Source organism: Temnothorax curvispinosus, unplaced genomic scaffold, assembly GCF_003070985.1.
Source record: "Temnothorax curvispinosus isolate PA1 unplaced genomic scaffold, ASM307098v1 QBEX01011966.1, whole genome shotgun sequence".
Lineage (NCBI taxonomy): Eukaryota > Metazoa > Arthropoda > Insecta > Hymenoptera > Formicidae > Temnothorax > Temnothorax curvispinosus.
The window spans coordinates 1-16,718 of NW_020221746.1; the positions used below are offsets into that span (position 1 = coordinate 1).

Genomic DNA, 16,718 nt, shown 5'->3' on the forward strand with positions numbered 1-16,718 from the left:
TCCACATTTTGTGGACATAGAGGCGCTTCAAAATAAAGTTACAGCAAAATCGCGCCCGTGGCCTCTCTCAGGCTTCTCTCTGGCATAATCTTTAATCGCCAATGCAAATAAATTAGAATAGAATTAAAGTTATTTTTCATTCGCTTTTATGCAATTAATTTTTTAACAATTCTTCAAAGATGTAATCATAAAATTCCACTAAATTTCATATATTCTTCCAAAAGATTCTCGATGAGAACAAAATCTTCCCCAAATTCGAGAAATCCCTAACTTGGTAACTGGCGCGCACGTCAAATTGACGTATGTGAGAAAAACTGGTCGTTAACCTTCTGTGTACTACGCGATTCCCGTGGCCGTGGACTGGTGTATTCTGTATTCTCGTTATATATTCGTGTAATTGAGTGCATCGGTGTAGCTGTGTATATACCGTGTGTGTGAGTGTGTTTGCTGCGGAGCGGCCGAGGGCCGAGTGCTCGTGACGGGTTTACGGTTTACGGCGAGTGGCGAGATCGTCGCGCGAGGATCAACGAATTCCACTCGGCGGGCGAACGTTATCGGGCCACGGAACGCCAACGCGGTGAAGGGAGACGGGATCGCGCGAGACCGTACAAATACTACAAATGGTGCGACTGCCGCGCAACGCATATGCCAGACTGTTGAGATCCTGCGAGAAGGTCTCCTAAGAGGAGCGCCTTTGACGGTTTACCGTGCGGTCGCGAGACGCGAGCCTCGTGGGCGATCCCTGCCTGCGCCTGCGGCCCGGAATGGCGGAGAATCAGGGCAACTCGTCCGGTCAGACCGGCCAGGGTACGTTGCCGTCGACCGCGCGCACGCGATGCCGTTCGCCGAGCGATCATGGAAAACCTAACCTGATCGACCGCGGTGCGATGTGCGATTGCGGCGAATCTCGCGAGGACCAGCTTATTACAACCAGGGTTGTCCTTCGTTTACCTTCTAATCGAATCCTCGACGTTGCAGGTTCCGGCAGATCCTTCAGCTTTCCACGAATGGACTTTCGAACAAACAATGACGTTCAGAACGAGATGTCGGGTACGTTGGAAGTTGCGCGATCTCCGAAAACGAGAAAGAGAGAGAGAGAGAGAGAGAGATCTTTGAGCTGTTAGGACAATTTTCCTCATTATATTCTTTCTACTTCTTCCTTCTGTTACAGAGAGGCGAAGACAGCTGAAGCTTAGTTTCCAAACGCAGGGCAATAATTTGTCGTTTGCCAATTCCACAAATTCCTCATTGTCAAATTCGACAGGAGCCACGGCGTGTCCACCAATGTGAGATTTTTAGCAAGCAAAGTAATTTCATGTTTGTCACTTCCGCATAACAAGACTGACTTTTCCGTTCGTGATGTAACAGATCCTCCCGCCCAAGTCTGCCTTTATCTCTACCTAAGCTGCCAGCCAGACCTCGCAATACGTTACAGCAGCAAGAATTTCTTCCTGATAAGGCAAGGTATGGAATTAAAAACAGAAAGGAGACATTTATCTTTTGAGATAAATTACAATGGAGCTTGTTTGTAGAGACAAACTACGAATGTGCCAGTCTATGCAGTCTACTGGTAAATTGCAGTTATCTACAGACGTAGTGTATGATTTCACAAGCGAGGATCTGCAGGATCTCGGGGAGATAGGAAGGGGAGGATTTGGAACTGTAAATAAGATGATTCATAGGATAAGCAATACCGTTATGGCTGTGAAGGTAGGCGGCGATTTGATTCTCTCTTTCGCACATCTCACCCAATTCTATTCAAACTAGTTGGTAGAACTTGTATAAAAGTTATTTGAATTTATATTTTAATTAATTATATTAATTATATTACTTGTACTTCAGAGAATTCGCTCTACCGTGGACGAAAGAGAACAAAAGCAACTGTTAATGGATTTAGAAGTTGTGATGAAGTCAAACGAGTGCCCGTGTATTGTGCAATTTTATGGGGCTTTGTTTAAAGAGGTATGTGTGTAACTCGACGATATCGTTGGTATCAATGACGCAAAAGACAATTGGAGTTATTTTTTCTTTTCACGTACAGGGGGATTGTTGGATTTGCATGGAACTTATGGACACATCGTTAGATAAGTTTTACAAGTTCATCTATGAGAGATTAAACGAGAGGATACCGGAATGTATTCTAGGCAAAATCACAGTGGCAACTGTGAAGGCGCTGAATTACCTCAAGGAGAAGCTGAGAATAATTCACAGAGATGTGAAACCTAGTAATATTTTATTGGATCGTCGAGGTAATATAAAATTGTGCGACTTCGGTATATCTGGCCAGCTTGTAGACTCGATCGCGAGGACTCGGGATGCTGGTTGTAGACCGTACATGGCTGTAAGTTTTACAGCGGGTGAAATTAAATAACTCTGAAGCGAGATAGATATTCGTCCGTGCTTCATAAATATCATTGTATTTATTTAGCCGGAAAGGATAGACCCGCAACGCGCACGTGGTTACGACGTGCGGAGCGACGTGTGGTCATTAGGTATTACGATGATGGAGGTTGCTACAGGATACTTTCCGTACCCAAAGTGGAACTCTGTCTTCGAACAACTTTATCAAGTAGTGCAAGGTGATCCGCCGCGGCTTTCCCCCAATGAGAACGGCAATCACTTCACTATGGACTTTGTGAACTTTGTGAATACATGGTAGAGTAACTTTGTATCTTCCTATCCACCGAGACAATCGAGACGATTCCTTTCGGAATTAAAATTGTTTTGTATTGTCTGTTAAGTTTAATTAAGGAGGAGACGCAGCGACCGAAGTACAATAAACTGCTGGAGCATCCGTTCATCAGGCAAGCTGAGGAAGCGACGATTGACGTCGCGGCGTACATCAGCGGTGTTCTGGACAATATGGCTAATAACGGAGTGACACCGTTCACTACCAATCAACCATAAGAGTCGGTAATTAAAGCGGCGGGGCGACAGCAGGGCATGTCACACGTCAGTACCTCGGTTTTTGCAGTTCTCTTCAGACTTTCACCCTCCGAATACCGTGTACGAACGGTATTGTCGCACTCCCAACGATCTAACGTAGATAGCGAAACCGACCGATTGTTTTTGTCGACGTGCGTCGTCGTCTCACTTAGAATTTGTATTCTCGTGGTCGTGGAATCACTGTATACACGATAGAACGAGTATCGAGATGTACGTCGGCGAGCTGGCATTTGTTAAGTATCGAGTGGTGATCGCGTACGTCCTTTTCTCCTCCTCTTGTTCCGTCATCCTCCTTTCTCGTCTTTTTCTCGCTCATTCAATATAATTCCTAGATCCACGTCGCGCCCCGACAGCATTTCCCTCAGTTCATGTAACTCTCGCGATAGCGCGACTTATCCAAGTGAATTTCCAGCGGATCATACGTATGCGTATGCACGTACGTATGCACATATGTATGCGGATATATGTGTATATATACCTGTACCTGTACCTGTACAGCGGACCGCAATTCGTGGTACATACGAAAAGAAGCGATTCATGTAGAGATAAGTCGAAAAAAATAAATATGACATTTTCGTACATGAAGCAATTTTTTTCAGAAAATCAGATTTAAAAATTTATCAAATATCTGCCTATTGTTATTTCTATTTGTATCGGCAAATGTTCATAACGATTTACTTTCTAAAGCGATTCTACTAAAATTTCCTCAAGTTATCTTATCGCGAGTTACAGTATGATACAAGTAATAGAATATCGAGAACTTGCGATGTGGCAATAGATGTTACAAAGAACAATTTCCTAACTGTCAGTTATCATCAAGATAAATAGTGCGCGTACAACTTTACAAATCTGATTTCTTATTGAAAATGACGCTTCATAAAGAAAAGAAGGCGTTTAAACGTCTTATCCGATTAGTTTCTACACAGACAATCGGTCTTTTCGTCTTTGCCTCACGAGTTACAGTTCATCCTGTATATACGCATAATTATATCTTGCCTAAAGTCCTGATTTCCACGATCTTTTGTAAGGAGCGTTATAAGAGTGCTCGGCGGACTAGTCGCCAAGATGGTAAATCGAGGATACACCCGCATTGGCTGTTTTTTGAGGATTTTCTTAGGACAGATTTAAATACGAGTATCAAATGTTAGGAGTGCTGTAATGTAATGGAAATAAATCATCGACACTCGCAGCTCTTTTCTGTCTCTTTCTCTCTCTCTCTCTCTTTCTCTCGTATCTCTCCTCTCCCGAGTTTCCCCGGCTTGGCGTGCGCCAAGTTTACGCTTTGCTAATTCCTTGTGACTCCAACCGGCGAGTCCCTCTTATCTTCCACGTGGCGGCTCGTCACCGGCATTCGTCTACCGGCAGGTTCGAAAAGCTGCGGGTCCAGGTGTAATTTCGCCGTTGCGAATGCGGTAGGGGACTGCCGATTATCACACTTTTCTCCTTCGATCCTATCCGATCAAATCGTTCTTCAAAATATTAACTCGAAACGATTAAAAAAAAAAAAAGGAAAGGAAGGGTCGCAATTTGGTGCCGCGAATCCACAAATCTACCTCTCGCGAAAGAAGAGATGTTCTCTCGACAAAATAGGGGTAATTATGTGTCACAACCCTCGCAGATAGTTGTATTTAGGTTCGTCCTGGGTCGAACTGTCTCGTCGCGTTTCCCGCGCGAGAGCAAACTTCGCCGGAGCGAGATAATGACTGTGATCGATAACCCTGGACGATCGTGTACGCGCACCTGCCGTACCTGTCGTAGTGGTACCGTTTGCACAGGTAAGAAGATGGCGGTAGAATGGCGCTATGGTGGTTGACGGTGCTAGTGCGCTTCCAGTGACCGGTCGTTAGTTCGGACAGAACCACCGCGGCAAATTCGCTGAAACGATCTCGGATTTTTGCGAAGAGGTGACGAACGAAATCGCCGAGTCGTCGACGCAGAATTGTGATCAATCGAACAAGAATATTCAGTTAATATCCTGATAACTTAGTGTCGCGCGTGACATTGACAGGTAGTGTTGCATTGTAATTTATAACGTATGTAAAACATCGCGAGGATTGATCAAATATTCATCAATTTCGAACTGAAACAAACTGAAATAATCCACGGACGATATTTCCAAAGTGTGATGCGAGGACCGTCCGCCGTTTGACAATTCTCCGTCCCCGTCGGTCGGCGAAGCCTATAATTCGAAAGAAGCAGTAGCTTGCGCTAATTCGAATCAAGGTGAGTAAATAATTTTATGTTCCCTTGATGGACTGTCAAAAAGACGTGGAACTGCCGTGAAAACCAGCACGATAAAAAATTACGTGACAAAAGAAATGCGCCACAGCGATTTTCTAACGATTGGTTGTTTTGTTGAACAAATTCCGAAATTTAGCGAGAAAATCGAGAGAAATCGTCTAAAAACAAAAATGTCGTTTCGAGAGGATTATTAAGAATTGAGATATTGGGAATATATCTCTCGATGGCAACGGGATAATTTTTTAGACGACGGCAACCGTTGCTCGGTATTTTTCTTCATATCTGTACCTTAGAAATAAAGAATATATCGTATCTCCATTATTATGTGAATTCAGAGAAAACAAAATTTAAAGTAATTTAACTGTATATGTTTAATAGTACAACTGTCAATAACATGCTGTATATCTGACTAAAATTAAGACACTGAAAATTTTCAATATGACTACTTCCAAACATTGTATTTTAGGAACTAGTAATAACAGACGTAAGATCTTTTACTATTAAACAATTTAAGTTCCTGGTATATTGAAAACGGTATATTGTATATTAATCTGGTATATTCTATTTTAATAAAACATTTTAATAAAACCTACAATTTTTTACCTACAGGTACATCTAAGGTAATACATCTAAGGTACAGATACATTCTTGAGAGTGAGAGAGACGATTGGAAACAGGGAGAGTGTTTCGAAAAAGATTGTTAAAAAATAATATTGGGAATATATCTCCCGACAGAGCAATAGGACAATTTCTTCTTCGTGCGTCCTTGACGTCGAGAAAGAGAGACGATTGACCGTAAGGGTTTCACGGCTCCGCGGACATACATTGGCGACGATTATCGCCGCGAATAGTCGTAGATTATGCCTGCTGCTGCTGCTGCTGCAGCTCCGCGCTGCCCCCGGAATCAATTCTCTTGAATATTTGATGCGCGAGCCGCTCCGCCCTCCCGGAACTCCGGGCGCGCGTCCGCGTCGGAGAGTCTATATCCGTAAGCCCTCCCCCTCCCCCTTCGACCGCGCGATAGACCGTCCGGTCTTTTAAATCGCCCACTGAAATGCGACCACATCATTCCTATTCGCGATGACCCGTCACATTCTCGGGAGGACGCGCGACCGACACCGCGTTTTCCCAGGGAGACCCCTGTCGCGTGACCCCATCCGTTCGCATCCCCTGCGGCGCGTATCGCATTTTGATTCGGCAAAAAAGTGTATATTCGACTTTGATTTCCAAGGAGCGGAAAAAATCTCGTAGGAATCGTTGCAAAAAGTCGACGGAATGCAGCGAGAGCAAGCGCCGCTTCATCGCCCGCCACCCTTTATTTTCCCATCCCCCTTGAAATTCATGATCGACTTACAATAGTTATAATCGCGTTATATTCGACGTAATCGAAGCGCGGTGAACGTCAGCGGAAATAGATCGTCTTGCGACATTGCGAATCGATTCGGAACGCGGATATAGTATAACGCTATACCGGTCCCATTACGTCTTTTTACATTACGCGGCGCATAATGTTACGTTGTCGCACGTAATACGTCGCTTTGCGCGAAAGCGTGTAGCGACGCAAACGTAAAGCGTAAACGAAACGTGGTGGTAGTGACTCACACGACCTGCCGCGTGCCGCGCTGGGAGAACGCGGCAGGTGCACGCTGCCGCCGCCGCGCCGGTTGCTGATACTGGGCTGGGTGCTGCTGCTCCGCTACCACCACCTTCTGCCTTCAACGTGGTGGCCGGCGGGGTCGGCCAGCCGAGTAACCCACGGCATGGCAGACAGGGGGACGTTCCCTCGCGTCCCCCGCGCGGATGTTCCCAGGAGATTATTGATCGGCCGCGCAGATATTTCCACTGACGACGATGTAGCCGATGATGGGGCAGGTCCTCGGCGATGGCGTCCGTCCGAATTTCTTCTCGGATCCTCCTTGCTCTTCCGGCAAGGTTCTGTCCCTGCGCGAAGATTCTCTCCTCGGGTTCGGACTCTTTCGTTTTCGACCGAAATGACAAAAGTTTGGTTTTACGTTAAATCGCGAATATATATCTGTACCTTAGAGATAAAAGAATTGTATCTCCAGTTTTTGTCAAAATGGAGTTAATAGTTTTTTTTAATATACCACGAGCTTTGATAAAGAGCCTTATGTCTATATTATTCTAGTCTAGTCTAGTCTATATTATAGTTCAGTTGTATTATTGATGGTTGTACTATTAAATATGTCAGTTAAATTACTTTATTTTTACTTTATTCCCTGTTTTCTCTACACTTACAATAATGGAGATACGATTCTTTACCTCTAAGGGCTCTAAGGTACAGAATGCAAAGGACAATATATAAAATTCTGTCGCTAAAGAGCTGGCGGTATGTAAAATAAGAGGTTGAATTACATGTACACCGAAAAAGACACAGCGCCTCTCAATAAATGCTGCATGCGATTATAATTCAATTTTAAATAATTCTTTAAAAAATTATGTATGTTTTATATGTATCGAGTCTGAAATGATATTGGACCAAGGTGTAGCAAATTATTTTCTCTAGAAGATTTAACAACGTAAGAAAATGTTGATGAGTTACATCGTAAAACATGTAACGATAATATTTTGCTTCTCTCTTGGTTGCCAAATTTTATTGCACAGGCAAATAGGATTCTTATATAACTATAACAAAATTAATTACTTAATTAATTACTAAAACCTCGCTTTTCCTGCTGTTTTGTCTAAAACTTTATAGCATTAATCTGAAGTAAATTATCCCCTAATTCGCGTAACTAACGAACACATTTCGAGATATATCTCTTCAGAAACTTCGTGAGTTTGATAGCGAACTCTTCGCGAGACGCTTGACGAGAATCCACTATTATCCTCATTACGAAAGAAATGTGTGTTGATAAGAAAATTATGTTTGCATTTAAGGGCTACTGTTGGCAGCAAAAATTCGTTGCGCACATTTCGAAGTCGGAAGCGTCCACCTAAAATTCAACGTTTTATTGCAACGATGTACTTTTCCGTGGATGATATATATTTTCCCTACCGCTCCCGGAAGGAGGGCCCATCCTCCGTAGAACGCCCAAAAGCGTCAACGTGTACGTGTCCTGCGTCTGTGTTGATTCAGTAGGACTGACAAATCTCGTACTAACGATCCCGCATGGACGCCGACCAATGATGATGAGGGTCCGGGGTGAATCTTGCGCGCCATTCTCTCGTCTCGGTCGAATGGCCGTGGCTCCTACCCCTCTCTCACGCCGGCTTTATCGTAACTGGCGGTCGCTGCCTCCCCCGATTCGATCAATGGAGGCCGCCTGTACCAAGGCAAGTGGGCGAACTGCGTCCACCCCCGCTTACGGCGCAGACAGGACGAAAATACGCGTATACCGCCACCGCCTCCGTCCGTTCGTTCTCGGAGGACAGAAATGTTCCCGCATAGATGGTATACATTCGGAAAATCTGAAATCAATTATTACCATTCGTGGAAAGCCAGGAAAATTATGTAAATTTTATCGCGTTCGAACGCTTAGATATGAATATAAATAGCAGCGATTATATACAGAGAGCTTTAGCCTTCTGCTAAAATAACTTGATAAGTGTCTCTGTGTTAATATAAAAAACTGTTTAACATGTATTTGCGTAATTAGATCGAGACCGAACGATATCTGTAAGTGCGACTACAATATATGTATCAACATTTATCCATTTCAATCGTGTTCCTTCAAAAGAACCGAATATTTTTTTATCAAATGATTAGTTTGCGATAACTTAAAATTAATGATGGATTCAAGACTCGTTGAGTTATTTTGAAAATGTGATAAGAATTTTGGATTTTTCTAATGTCATTCGAAACGTCTTGAAAAGTTTACTTATTTTAAAAGTCTTGAATGTGTTGGAAGCTTTGAATGTTTTAAGAAAGAAAAAAATATTTTTTTTTCCTTACAACACCGTTATTACTTCAATTTATTCTCTATTTTACTCGCTAACAAAAATTCATAAACACTTCAGATTTTAATACGGAAATTTTCTAGACGTTCAAGACTTTCAAGAATTTCAAGACATACAAAATTTTTTAAAAGATTCCGGCTTCGATATTCGGAACAATTGGATCTGTGTAGGTATTCATATATTTACAAGAAGGACTCAAGGCGCTAAAACGTGGTGTTACGCAAAAGCGACGTATCTCTTAATTCAATTAATATAATCGTTTTATCGACATACGTCATCTGCGACCTGAAATATTTCGGCGTCCGTCGCCGCCCGTGTTCGTATATATATACACGCCGCATGATCGGCATCAGGAGGGTGAGCTTCCCCCGTTGCTTTTAGTTAGGGGAGGGTCGACGAAAAGGAAAGAGGGTCGTCGGCGGGTCTGGCCGACGCGTGTGCATGGTCCACCTGTGCGAGAGGGAACCTAGCACACCTGTCACCACACGCGCGCACTAAGGTGCCTCCGTCAGATCGCAGGTAGGCACTAGCCAGCCAGCCAGCCAGCCAGCTAGCGCGTTCCACCCCTTTGCTACCACCAGTCCAACTCGCCCGACCGTACCGTGTGCGCGCCACTCTCTCGCAGTCAGTCGTCGTTAATCGTTCATTTCGCACATACGTGCCGTATACCTGGGTCGCTATCCGGCCAGGAAACAAGTGCGAATAATAATTTCAATTTCGAGTGTGGTACCACGATTTTTGGTGATCTTTCTCTCTCTTCTCCCGATCCGAACTCTCCAACCCTCGCGGGATTGTGATCGATGTTGCGCCCTTCCGCGACCGAGCGTCAACGGGTGACGCATTATCTGACGCCGTTTGCCTCCCGAAGAGCGCTTCGGGTTCTCGGTCCTGGTTTGCGTGAAAATCGGTTCGCAGGACGCTATTCACACGCGTGTAATACCAGCGCGTGAGATGAAATGAAAGAAGAAAGGTGAAAGAGAGAGTTTTTACGCCGAACACGGTCGTCGTCTCTATGACGTCAGGAGACATTTCCACGAGCTGGTGAATCATGGAGTTTCCAGGTACCGCGTGAGCGGTTCCGGAAACCAGAACAATCGGAATTCAACGTCGAACCACCCCCTTGTATCGCGAGCTTGCGAGTGGACAGAAAAGTAGTGCCATCACATCGAATTGCCTTCCGAACAAAATTATTCGCGCCCTCGTCACCTATTTACGAAGCCCAACTCGAACAATTCGATCGACGATACCTCTGAAAACGCGAAGAAACGTTCCTTCCGGGCAGAAATTAACGCGGAAACGGGGAACCGTTGATTTTTAGGCGCTTCTCGCGCTGGCACGCTGGAGGCTGGGTGATGAGAGACGGCAAAAATGAGGATCGACCTAGCGGAAGTTGAAGTATCGACGGAGGACAGCCCGCCTGCCGCCATCGCCGTCGCCGCCGCGGCGGACATCGGCAGCATGGACAGCACAGACGACTACGACGGAGTCGAGGCCGAGTTAACGAGCCTCTCCTGGTTGCAGTCGCTTGATATCACCAGCGCGTCTGGCCTGCCGACGCCACCCTGCTCGCCATCGCCACCGCCGCTCGCCCGCCAACCCCCGAAGAAGCTGTCGCCCTTGGTCAAGGCCGAACTAGGTAACCAGGTTTCAAGGATTTAACCCGGAACCGGAGAACCGCACGCGTGCCCTCGTTATTATCGTTATACACTGTTAAAATCATAGTATCAAATTATACTCAATTTTAGTCATTTTTAACTATTCCTATAGGCCGCCACTGTTCCTGCTCAATATGTTGTTAATTTAATTAAAACAATGTTAATTTAAATAAACCAATGGAGTTAGAATAATATTGTTTGTGTTAAAATAATAAATTTTGACACACATGATAGCTAAAAATAACAAAATGTTATTTATCTCAAGGTATTGGTTTAAATTTCGCTCTTTAATATTTAACAGTGTACGGTAAAATCTCGAAAATTAACAAAATAATTTGAATATCATTTATAAAATAAAATTTCTTATTACATTTTAATCTATATTAAAAATTTAGGAAAATTGTTTGGAAACTTATAATTATCGCCTATTTAAAAAAGTGCTGTCCAAGAGATATACAAGTTATAAAAATTTGTTTGTCTCCTGCCTTATTTCTCGCTGTATATCGAGAACCTCGATGAAATTTTCAAGTCGTTTGATCAATTTTTTGCGGATAATTGTGTCTAGATGATATATCGATCTTCGAATCGTGGAATGAGAAAATCGCTAAAAATACAACCCGTAATAATGTCTCACATGTGTACAATTGAGCGGGTAATTTTCTTTCGATTTTCCTATTTTTATTAGATCTCGCGGAAAATGCCGACAAATATCGAACGGATCCCAATGCGAAGCCGCCGTTCTCCTACGCCACAATCATTTGTCTTGCGATGCGCGCCAACAATAACAAGGTCTCCCTTTCGAACATCTACGCGTGGATCCGAGAGAATTTCTTGTTTTACAAGTACGCCGATCCAGCCTGGCAGGTAAAGCGGACTTTACGTTTGTAGTTCCCATCTTTCTTTTCTCCTTAAATTAATCAACAATCAAATGTACCTATTATATTTTATCTAATTTGTATAAGTTTTCGCTTCACTTGCTTTCTGAGTTTAAAAAGGAAAACTTTTGGCTCTGCCGCTTCAACGCAAACATCGTTAAATTGCTGATAATAATCTCTATCGCTTATCGCGAACAGAACTCGATCCGGCACAATCTCTCGTTGAACAAGTGCTTCGTGAAGCTGCCGCGCTCCAAGGACGAGCCGGGCAAGGGCGGCTTTTGGAAGCTGGATCTCGAGAGGATGGAGGAGGGCAAGCGGTCCAGGCGCCAGCGTTCCATGATCTCGCAGCGGTCTCGGGGCACCAAGAGGCAATCCCCCTCCGCGACGACCACGACGACGGCGACGACCACGACGGCGACGACGACGCTTAACGCTCTGAATACCGGCAGCAGCTGCACGCCGCCCACCAGCTGCCTGTCCAACACCCTGTACGAGACTCCGCCTAGTAGCGTGTCACCCCCCATTCCGGACAGTCTGTCGGAAGTGCCGGAGTCGACGCAGGTGAGCCTGAGCGAGGACGACTTCACGAGCCTGCTGATCGCTGGCTGGGACGAGAATAATCAGCTGGAGCTTCTCGATCTCTTGGACACCCTCTAAACTCCCTCTAAATATGCCCCCGCCCTTCCCTCCTCCCCTCTCTTTCCCGTCTCTCAGGAATCATCGGTTCTTCGTACGGAACGGACGCGTTCTTGTTCTCTCTGCATGCGTCCCTCGATTTCCCGTTTCACACGATGATGAATAACGGCATTTTCCGAACTCCGAGATAGACTGAGAGAAATCTCAGTTTTTTGGTTCTATTGGAATTCGCGAGAGCGTTCCATTCCGTGGTTGCGATATAACGCGCGAATGGCAATTATGTCGTTAAACTATTTTACGTCCAAGAGCAGGCAGACGCAAAAGTTTGATTCGATCGTGTATTTGTTATATAAAATGTCAGATATTAATTTGCGATCGAGGTCGAGGCGAGGTGAGAACAAAAGTGCCGTTAGGGAAGAAAGGCCAGAGAGAGAAAAGCGAGCATATCTTCTTTCTTCTTCCTTAACAGTGAGTTAACTGGCGTAAACGATATAACGAATGATTGTAACGTCGCAATTTGAACGCGCTCAGGCAGATGGTCTTAAAGCTCCTGTTTCCTCATTGGAACCGCATTGAACTGTGACGCGAGAAGCGAGAAGCGAATCGCATGGTACGTGAACCTTTTTCCCTTTTCTTTTCTCTTTATACATTGAAGTAAATTAGCTTTCTCGTATATTCGCGTGCGTTTATTATTCTGGATTAATTCGATCCTTAACTCATTAAATTCTAACAGACCACGCATTTTTCTGTTTTATCCTCGTAACTTGGGTTCTAATTCAAAATTTTTATACCGCGATTGATGTTTAGAGGAGCAAGTCATTTTACCCCTAAATTATACTAATTGTTTAGAAGTTTTGATTAGGATCCGAGTTACAAGTTTAAAACAGAAAAGCGCGCAAGGATCTCGCAGGACTTAATGGGTTAAGTCAATCATATATGTATATTTCAACGAAAATTAACTTTAAGATAGCCAATCAAAATTTACAATTGTTTATTAATCAAGAGAAGAGAATTCTTGATATATATTTTACCGATTGTACTGTTAAACGTGGTGTGGGTGTGCAAGAAAATTAATTTATTCCGACGCGTAGTACGTAGCGTACGTAGTATGTACATATGACTAATGTAACGTGTAAACTTGTGTGAAAAAAAGATTTACATGAGCCCTCGTGCCTGATGTCGTAGTACAATATGGCTGCAGAGAAAAACAGTAGAATTATCGCCGTCAGCAATCGCCGTTACGTATAACCATAACGTATATAACTGATATATAATTAATGCCGAGAAACGGCTACTCATGACGGAACATCGTAATTCGATTGAAGCGATTATTAGATTATGCCGCGAAATATTCGCCATAATCGGTGGTGTTACACGGATGAGCAACATCAGTACTTTTGATATATTTCATGAATTTAGAGACATAAGCGGCATCCTTTCCGATGTAACGAGAGAAATTCGTTATTTCTATAAATATAGATACAGTTTCTGCAGTTTTGTATAACAATTCTTGATATTTATTCGGACATTTGTTTTTTCGCCGCATATCTTCATTTATATTCAACTCGCACCTTAGCCATTGGTGATCCATTTCGATTTTCTTTCTTGATTTCTTAATCGTCGAGTCTGTTTTGGAGTTTCATTCTTTTGCACCGATATTCCTTTTTGCCTGGAGAATGACCGTACTCCTTGCGGCAAAACAATTCACGCATCGTGCCTTGGAATAATTAGAAAGTATCCCTTGTGTATTCTTAAGCAAAATGCGTTATATATACATATATATATGTCAGATCGATCGATTAGCGTAATGCATACGATATTTTCTATCGTTGCATTTAAATGACACTTTCCAGTGTCTCTTGCTTCGATTTTTATCGCGCAAGAGAAGAAAATGTATAACACGCATCTTAGAAGAGACGCATCGCAATCAATCAATTGCGAATCAGTTGCGACAAGTATTACAAAGGGTTCATTGACACTTTAATCCTTCCGGAATCTAAAGATACAGACAAGTATTTAAACATAATACGCCCGATTGAAAATAGCATTTCTAGATTCCGGGAGTTAACAAATCATTATAAAACATTATTAAATCTTAGTACACGACGTACACCCAAGATCATGTTACCTTAATATACAAATTTAAGTGCTCATCAAGACACACGCACATATTGCACATTTGCTGCAACATCGACATAACTAAAAAAAAAACAAAGCTTTCCAGAAAATAAGTATTTTGAATCATTACAATTTTGTAATATCATTCTTAAAGTATGTATCTAGCTATATTTTAATTTTTCATTCAGTGTATTGAATTCTCGCCATCTTTTTGCAAACAATTAAAAGATGACAATTTTTTAGTTATGTCTTTGTTGTAGCAAATGAGTGATATGTTCCGATATGTTCATAAATTTATACGTTAAAGTATTAATAACTCTGTATATATCGAGCAGGTATACACAGCGCAACTGCGGTTTCTATTTTATTATCCCTATGTCGTCCCTCCCTCCCCCCTCTCTCTCTCTCACTCTCTCTCTCTCTTTCTGGACGATTAGGAATTATTATTACCATAATTAGTGATATCGTGATTACGGCGATGTTTCGTTGTATGGAACCATAGTACTTATAGATGAAACGTAGAAGTATGCGTTAGATTCCTACACTGTTGTAAGTGGGGTGTCTCAAAAAATGCCGCTCGACGATTGAAAGATTGTTCAACGTATGTAGAATTCTACTCCAAATCATGTTGGGAATATGATAAAACAAGCGATTAAAAAAAAATACGTACAAAATGTCAACGAAATAAATCAAAGCTAGATTTAGTTGCAGTTTTGAGAGCGCGAGCTGTTCGCCTCAGCAGCGGTCATTTTACCAAATACAATACAAAACGAACAATTCTTCTCAGTGCTAGCAAAGCGCGTCGTTAATATTTTCTAAACAACTTAATTACGAATAAAATAAGAATACTTTCTAAAAAAAGGTTTAAAGGTAATTCGAAAAACAAAATTCCAGCTACGTAATAAATTGTTGGCGAAGAACGTCGATTGCGATTCTCCATTTGAAATTTTGATCGATTTTTTGGGAATTTTGTTAGTGACGAAAGAAGATCGATCAGAAGAAAGTAGAGTAACGATAAAAGAGAAGTTTTCGTGACGTCGCGGTATTTCAAGCGGCACCCCGCACATAAGTCTCGCGTTTTATTATCACGTGTATACGACTACACGATAACATATTAGAATACAATTGTCGGAGGCGATACTAATTACGCTGGTGTGTGATATAATAACTAATTTAGTTGAATTGGTGTGTCAATTTTTACGCTCTAATTCACGCCTTTTCAGAATCCGTCCAAGTTCGTCCGTCCCGAGGGCAGTTTAAGGCTCCTTCGTTTCTTCATTGCAGCCGTATTGAGTTATAACGTCAAAAGCGAGAAATCAGTCTTTTTGAAGGAATTTTCTCTCCTACACATTAAGAGAGATTGACTTTTTGTGTCAACAACCATGTTCGATTACGATTTGATAAAGTAGATGTCTCCTTTTCATTATATCATCAATATAATTTAATATAATAATATAAATCCTGTATTTCCATCGAAAATCAATCATACGATAGTTATTCAAGATTTATAGCTGTTTATTAATCCACAAGTCGAAAAGGAAACTTTTAATCCATCATATTTTGTATTACTAATCGATGATAGTAAAGAATGGCTAATAATATTAATAAAAATATAAAAAAAGAAGAAAGATGTTAGGAATATCTTTACAAATAAAAATATAATATATTTTATCAGTCTATATACATGCGGTGCGTCCCAGGTAGCAGCTGACGTTATTTGTCGTTATTTTAATGTCCAAATGTCGTTATCTTCACATCAAAATAACATCTAAGATCAGCTTGCTACTTATTGGGACGGTGTAAAAAAGTTAATTTATGTCTACATATAATGCAAGAGAAAGAGATTCGTAATTTCTCGCTTCTCACATAGTAACTCGATACAGTTGCAGCGGGAAAATAGGAATTTATACATTTATGTTCGCAATGCGTTAATAACGGAAAATGTGAATTTGAAGATTGATCGTCGAAATACGAAAGACGACAAACAACAACAAAACCAACGCGATCGCGAACATATAACTGTATTGATCGCGATTAATCGCGAGTAGAGTGGATATGTGCCTTGAAGTAAAACTAAAAGTATAGTTGTGTTTTCTTTTTCTCTTTTACCTAATTATTTATCCCCACGATATATACATATAATATAAGGGCTCAGTGCAACGTGTGGTTGTCTCCATGATTTGTATCCCATATATAATTTAACATGTAAATTCTCTATACGAGACATAAAAGAAATAAATATCGGAGGAACGTCATTTTATCTCGGGATATTTTTTTCTCTCCTTATTTTCCATACAACTTGAAAATACGCATTAACGTTTACATA

The 16,718-nt window shown here is 42.1% G+C and overlaps 2 protein-coding genes across 4 annotated transcripts; both read left to right on the plus strand.

Moving 5' to 3' along the window:
* Positions 1-764: 764 nt before the first annotated feature.
* LOC112462114 (dual specificity mitogen-activated protein kinase kinase 4-like) lies at positions 765-4,139 on the plus strand. The gene is made up of 9 exons (XM_025027711.1): positions 765-807; positions 979-1,050; positions 1,172-1,286; positions 1,369-1,464; positions 1,533-1,710; positions 1,843-1,962; positions 2,042-2,341; positions 2,429-2,655; positions 2,742-4,139. Exons 1-9 carry the CDS (start codon positions 765-767, stop codon positions 2,905-2,907), a joined length of 1,317 nt encoding a protein of 438 aa, XP_024883479.1. The 3' UTR covers positions 2,908-4,139.
* A 623-nt stretch (positions 4,140-4,762) lies between these two features.
* On the plus strand, positions 4,763-16,647 carry LOC112462126 (forkhead box protein J1-A-like). Of its 3 annotated transcripts, XM_025027735.1 has the most exons (5): positions 4,763-4,954; positions 5,068-5,169; positions 10,424-10,741; positions 11,446-11,624; positions 11,834-16,647. In XM_025027735.1, the coding sequence occupies exons 3-5, from the start codon at positions 10,474-10,476 to the stop codon at positions 12,293-12,295; spliced, it is 909 nt and encodes a 302-aa protein (XP_024883503.1). In that variant the 5' UTR covers positions 4,763-4,954; positions 5,068-5,169; positions 10,424-10,473; the 3' UTR covers positions 12,296-16,647. The 3 variants fall into 3 exon arrangements, with proteins under 3 accessions (XP_024883503.1, XP_024883501.1, XP_024883504.1); XM_025027733.1 differs by having other exon boundaries at positions 4,763-5,169; XM_025027736.1 differs by lacking the exons at positions 4,763-4,954; positions 5,068-5,169 and adding an exon at positions 9,390-9,624.
* The last annotated feature ends 71 nt before the right edge of the window (positions 16,648-16,718 follow it).

Coding starts and splice junctions, on each gene's coding strand:
- LOC112462114 (XM_025027711.1), top strand. CDS start 765: ATGGCGGAGAATCAGGGCAACTCGTCCGGTCAGACCGGCCAGG. Junction 1,465..1,532: donor TTTCTTCCTGATAAGGCAAG/GTATGGAATTAA, acceptor GCTTGTTTGTAG/AGACAAACTACGAATGTGCC. Junction 1,711..1,842: donor ATACCGTTATGGCTGTGAAG/GTAGGCGGCGAT, acceptor CTTGTACTTCAG/AGAATTCGCTCTACCGTGGA.
- LOC112462126 (XM_025027733.1), top strand. CDS start 10,474: ATGAGGATCGACCTAGCGGAAGTTGAAGTATCGACGGAGGACAGCCCG. Junction 10,742..11,445: donor CTTGGTCAAGGCCGAACTAG/GTAACCAGGTTT, acceptor TATTTTTATTAG/ATCTCGCGGAAAATGCCGAC. Junction 11,625..11,833: donor ACGCCGATCCAGCCTGGCAG/GTAAAGCGGACT, acceptor TATCGCGAACAG/AACTCGATCCGGCACAATCT.